The sequence below is a fragment of the Girardinichthys multiradiatus genome, chromosome 12 (genome assembly GCF_021462225.1).
Source record: "Girardinichthys multiradiatus isolate DD_20200921_A chromosome 12, DD_fGirMul_XY1, whole genome shotgun sequence".
Lineage (NCBI taxonomy): Eukaryota > Metazoa > Chordata > Actinopteri > Cyprinodontiformes > Goodeidae > Girardinichthys > Girardinichthys multiradiatus.
This window is the reverse complement of record NC_061805.1, coordinates 33,551,758-33,557,792: the sequence shown is the minus strand read 5'-3', so window position 1 is coordinate 33,557,792 and position 6,035 is coordinate 33,551,758. Positions and strand designations below refer to the sequence as shown.

The window sequence follows — 6,035 nt, the reverse complement described above, 5'->3', positions numbered from 1 at the left end:
ATAGAACCTGTCAGACAATATGAAGTAGGCTAAAAAATCTTAAAATGCATCACATCACGGAGTTATAAAGACATTTCTAAGGCTTTGGGACTCCAGGAAGTCTTCGTGAGAACCATTGTCCACAATTGGAGAAAACATGGAAATGTGGTGAACCTTTCCAGGAGAGGAAAGGCTACCAAAATTACTCCACGAGCACATGAACAGCTAATCCAGGAGGTGGCAAAAGAAGACAGAACAACATCCAAAGCACTGCAGACCTCCCTTTTCTCAGAAAATGTCACAGTTCATGATTCATTAATAGGAAAGAGACTATGGAGTAGTTCTCCTCCTGAGTTTTAGATTATGTTACACAAATTAAATTGAAGTGAATCATCAGAGAAGGTTTGAGCACCTGGACTTATGAGTATGACTCTTTTATAGAGATTGAAAGTTTTCATTGATTATATCTTAGTTTGAGTTATCTCTGCCTGCTTTCATATTATCGCCACTCGCACTATTTAAGCAAACATCAGGGCCAAATCTTAACAAAAACAATGGTTTATACGATAATTGTCTGGTCTAAAATTAAAGTCTGAGAAAGCTTTAAAGGAGTTGCTCCCCTGCTACATTTGACCACCAATGTCTTCGGTCATATTAAAAAGCCAAACCTGAAAGGCCCAAACATCTTTATCCAAAAAATTATTTGGAGAATCTGCACATTAGGGAGACTATCTCACACCATGAAAGCATGAATAATTCAGTCTGTGGCATTTCCACTCAAACTGATTTTAGGTGTGCCTACTTATCACTACAAGCAGATCTGGCCATGAAAAAATAAAAACTGACATGCTCCACAAAAATGATTAAGAGTTGGTTCATCGTCTCAGGGTGCAGCTCACCGCCCCTTGTTGTTTCGCACCTTTACTAAGTATGCTGAAGTTTCCCCCACCTACTTCAGAACGGAAGTTTTAAATGCATAAAATGTTAATGTTCATGGTTTGAAGGCTTAAAGCAGCTGGTACATTAAAACGGCAAACATTAGTATCAGCCATGGTACAACCATGCTGCCATTGGGTTTCTTATTCTGAGTGTCATTGGTATCTCTGTTTAACCCTAAGCACAGTGGAGTTTGGACATTTTCCATCAGCGACAGGTAAATGCATGCTTTGACCTCAACTTGACAAAATTCCCTCGGACATACGAGCCTCATCAGGCCCTTGGAGTGATCCCAGGTAGGAACAGGAAGAGTCAACATTTTAGTTACTGAGACAGTTTTAGAAAAGATGAATGATACTCGCTGGTCTGCAGCCAGGTCCGGGGGCAGATAGGTCCGGTTGTTTGTGCAAGACTGCAATCACGTGAAACTGCAACTGTGGAACAAATTGTGTGCACCACATAGGTATGGATGTTGAAGATGATTATTCAGCAAGGAGCTCAGCTGCAGCTACATTGCACTGTGTAATGGTATATAGCTGTGTCAGCCATTTCAAGCGTTACGGTTGGGTTCACAGAAGGATTATGAATCCATTGAGAAGCTCCACTTTGAGGGTAAAGAAAGCTCTCAACAGTAAGTAGGTCAGTAAATATTTTGTTTGTCTGCATATAAAATCACTTTTGCTCTGTCTTAAGCTTCTGTATTATGTAAAATTCACTGAAAATTCCTACAACCCTGCTGCAGGGCATAGTTAATGAATCCAGTTGTGAGTGATAATCAGTGACAGAGTATTAACAGAGTCATGATGACCAGATAATCACAGCACCCACTTCCACAGGGTTTAAGAGGAGCCCTCAAAACACTCGTTTGTCTCTGCCTGTCCTCCATCAGGTTCTCTGAGCTGAAACATGAGCACTTTTGTGACTCTCTCGTCGGGGCAGAGGATGCCTATGGTTGGAATCGGCACGTGGAAGAGTGCTCCAGGTCAGGTAGAGCTATAGACATTCACAAAGATTTAATAGATTAAGCCAAAAGACAGTTTTGTATGTTGTTTAAGTGTGAAGAGTAACCATGAACTTTCAGGTGAAGCGGGCAGTGCTGGCAGCTTTAGACTGTGGCTACAGACACATAGACTGTGCAGCTGCGTATGGCAATGAGCAGGAGGTTGGAGAGGCTCTGGCTCTTTGGCTGGGTGCTGGAAAGGTGAGGAGCCTCAATTATTCTTCCTTTTGTGCCAGTTTGAACAGATTTTCATTGACCTTGTTTTATATATTTTTTTTATTATTTTTTTGAAAAACAACTGGCCCAAGTCATGTTGCATTGCTGTTTAGTATTGTATTAGTATGTTGGTGCTTAGGAGCTAGTAATTACTCAGGTGATACTTGTCATGAAATATTTGAGTACCACTAGCTTCGCTTGTAAAAACCAATCACAGCTATTGCCTGAAGTGTTTCCTAGATCCTCTCTTAACCCCAGGCTCTGCGGCGGGACGAGGTGTTTGTGACATCCAAACTTTGGAACACTAAGCATGACCCAGAGGATGTTGAGGACACATGTAGGACCTGTCTGGCCCACCTGGGTCTCTCCTACCTGGATCTTTACCTCATGCACTGGCCCATGGCCTTTAAGTGAGTATCGGTTCTTTTAGCAAAGATTGCTTCTCCCCCCCAGCTGTTACGTGGCCTTAGAGTCAACGTTGAGGTGTAAACCAAAAATCCGTGTTGAAACATAATATGGTTGTTTCAGGCGGGGGAAGGAGCTAATGCCTCGACAAGACGATGGGAGTATTTGCTACTCTGATACACACTACAGAGATACTTGGAAGGCCATGGAGAACCTTGTAGATGAAGGTCTCGTTAAGGCTATAGGGCTATCCAACTTCAACGCAAGGCAGATTGATGACATCATGAGCATTGCCAGACACAAACCTGTGGTGAACCAGGTACGGCTATTCAAACAGAACATCTTGCAAGCTACAAATCCAGAGTTGACCCACGGCAAACAAACTAATATGTTGCTTAGGGTTACAATTCAATTCCATTCAATTTTATTTATATAGCACTAATTCACAACACATGTTGTCTGAAGGCACTTTACAAAGTCAATTCAATCCAATCATACAGATTTCAAGTCAGGTTCATACATTCCAATTAATCCTAACTGTCAAACAGTGCAGTTGGATTCAGTTTATTATTCAAATTGGTAAAGAAGTTGTTCTATCTAAGGAAACCCAGCAGATTGCATCCAGTCAGTGACTTGCAGCATTCCCTCCTCCCGGATGAGCATGTAGAGACAGTGGACAGTCACTGGCGTTGACTTTGCAGCAATCCCTCATACTATGCATGCATGTAGCGACAGTGGAGAGAAAAAACTCCCTTTTAACAGCAAGAAACCTCCAGCAGAACCAGGCTCAGTGTGAGCGGCCATCTGCCACGACCGACTGGGGGTTTGAGAGAACAGAGCAGAGACAGAAAAAGAACACAGAAGCACTGATCCAGGAGTCCTTTCAATAGGAAAGAAAAGTGAAACATTAATGGTTATAGCTGCTTTTGTGGCTTCATCTAAGAGAGAAATACAGCTAAGCAGATGAACTCTGAGCCAGTTTTCAAGTCTAGGGTATGAAAGAGAGCACATAGAGTTAGTCACAGTAGAAGCTCAGCCAGTGGCTATGTGTAGCAGACAGGGTTAAACACTGAGGCACAGGACCAAGTGTATAGAAGGCGAGCATTAAGTTGTTGGCAGCAGCAGCTTGGCCGATGTTCCCCTCTAGGAAGGTGTCACAGGTAGACATAAAGCCAGGTCAGATGTAGCTTCTAGAAAGAGGAAAAACAGAGAGAGGACACAGAGTTAAAAGCTGAAATAACAGCAAATAACACAATATTGGAGAGTAGTATGAGAATGTAGCAGAGAGTGTAAAAGTGGTCATTATGTCCTCCAGCAGCCTAAGCCTATCGCAGCATAACTACAGAGATAGCTCAGGATAACCTAAGCCACTCTAAATATAAACTTTATCAAAAAGGAAAGTTTTAAGCCTAGCCTTAAAAGTAGACAGGGTGTCCGCCTCACAGACCAAAACTGGGAGCTGGTTCCATAGGAAAGGAGCCTGATAACTAAAGGATTTGCCTCCCATTCTACTTCTAGAGACTCTAGGAACCACCAGTAAACCTGCAGTCTGAGAACAAAGTGCTCTGTTAGGAACATATGGAACAATCAGATCTCTGATGTATGATGGCGCTTGATCATAAGCCCCCCCAAGAGACCCTGACTTTTCTTGTAGATTACAAATCTCAAAACCTAAGGTTTTGTAGTCATTTTATCAGGAATTCACTCAAATACACTTCAAAGATTAAGAAAAAGTTAATTTAAAAGAACAAAAAACTCCTTAAAATAAAAAATATATATATTAATGTCTAATAATCATACAAATATTTCTAATTTGACCGCCATCATTTAGTGTTGCTAGTTATCTACATCTTGTGTCTGTGCTGGACTCACATTTCATGCACATCATTATATAGTGCTGAGATAAATAATGCAAGGGTAAAGCAAACACTTCTGTAATAAATGTAGTGTAATTGTTAGCTTATTAAACCTGGAAACTGAGAGTGTTAAATTCAAAACACAAACACACATTTGCGATTTAAAAAAATACAGTATTTATGCTTTGGTGGCTAATGAGCTTGCCTGGGAATGGGGCCTCAAAACTCTATTCGAGGCCCTATTAAATTTTAGACTGGCTTTGACAAATCAAATATTTTCCATAAAGGGATCAAAAACTACATCTGATAATTGTCCCCTTTTCTTGCTACAGGTCGAGTGCCACCCTTATTTATCTCAAGTAGACCTCCTGTCACACTGTCGGTCAGTTCGATAAACTTTAAATCCCAGTCCTCATTGAGATCAGATGCATTCATTGCAGCTGAAACCATGCTCTCACATCTGTTCCAGGTCTTTAGCAATTTGTGTGACAGCTTATAGTCCTCTAGGCAGCAGAGACAGACCCTGGACTTCTCCTGATGAGCCTAGTCTGCTTGAAGACCTGCGACTTGGAGCCATCGCCGAGAGATACCAGAAATCTCCCGCTCAGGTGATACTCAGGTAAGTATTGCTGTGCACTGCTAACTGTCCTCTAATGTTACTGTAGATCAAGGGGCAGTATCATCTGACTCTGCAGGTGGCAGGTCCAGAGGGGTGTGGTGTGTATCCCCAAAAGTGTGACTGCCTCCAGGATCAAGGAGAATTTAAAGGTGTTTGATTTTTCCTTGTCAGAAGAGGACATGAAGCTGATCGACTCCTTTAACCACAACACACGTTTTATTGTTCCAACAGTGGAGGTGAGCCATTACAATTACAAAGGACACCTCTAAGACCCTAATATTTTTGTCATTTCCAATATGGTCACCAATTCTCCATGCAGAAATTAAGCGGAAGATATTATTTAAAAAAGGATTCGGAGTAAGTATATATTTTTCTCTCTGCACAGAAGGACGGCAAGAGAGTGTGGAGGGATGCAGAACATCCTCATTTTCCCTTCCATGATCCATACTGAGCCATACTTTAAAGATGAAAAATAAAAGAAACTGAACCTCAATCAGAACTGGTGTCATTTTTCTTCCCAAGGGACATTTGCTGAAAAACGTTCGACATTTAATGTGCAGAATAAAGGTCATTGTGAGAGTGACACTGTGTGGTCAAAGACTTAACTGCCTCTCAGCCAAATCCCAACACGAGTTTAAGGGTTCCTGCATGATGTCACAGGTGGATCTCGATCATTTATATCAAAACGTTTTTTTATTCCAGCAATTCAATTTAAAACGTGAAACTTATTGAGATTCATTACACACAGTGAGAGCGAGGCTTTTCATATGTTAATTTGTGTTCATTGTGATTACGGCTACTGCCTGCAGAAAAGTATGTCCACAGTGTCAAGGTCTTTCCCAGGGCCCAAACGTTAAGATCTATAAATTAAAAAAATCCTTTGGTTTTTACCCCCATACCAATTTTCAGATTTTTAGCTACAAACTGTAATTATGAAAATGAACAGAAACAAACATTTAAAGGGCTGTTTCATGAATGGTTGAGTTTCACTTTTTGAACTGAACTTACTGATGACACTATAATT

The 6,035-nt window shown here is 41.1% G+C and overlaps 1 protein-coding gene across 3 annotated transcripts; it reads left to right on the top strand.

The window, feature by feature from the left end:
- The first annotated feature begins 1,531 nt into the window (after positions 1-1,531).
- akr1a1a (aldo-keto reductase family 1, member A1a (aldehyde reductase)) lies at positions 1,532-5,504 on the top strand. Of its 3 annotated transcripts, XM_047381071.1 has the most exons (9): positions 1,532-1,554; positions 1,805-1,902; positions 1,997-2,116; positions 2,390-2,541; positions 2,660-2,855; positions 4,725-4,774; positions 4,862-5,011; positions 5,088-5,247; positions 5,397-5,504. In XM_047381071.1, exons 2-9 carry the CDS (start codon positions 1,822-1,824, stop codon positions 5,460-5,462), a joined length of 975 nt encoding a protein of 324 aa, XP_047237027.1. In that variant the 5' UTR covers positions 1,532-1,554; positions 1,805-1,821; the 3' UTR covers positions 5,463-5,504. The 3 variants fall into 3 exon arrangements, with proteins under 3 accessions (XP_047237027.1, XP_047237028.1, XP_047237026.1); XM_047381072.1 differs by lacking the exon at positions 1,532-1,554 and having other exon boundaries at positions 1,765-1,902; positions 5,400-5,504; XM_047381070.1 differs by lacking the exon at positions 1,532-1,554 and having other exon boundaries at positions 1,765-1,902.
- The last annotated feature ends 531 nt before the right edge of the window (positions 5,505-6,035 follow it).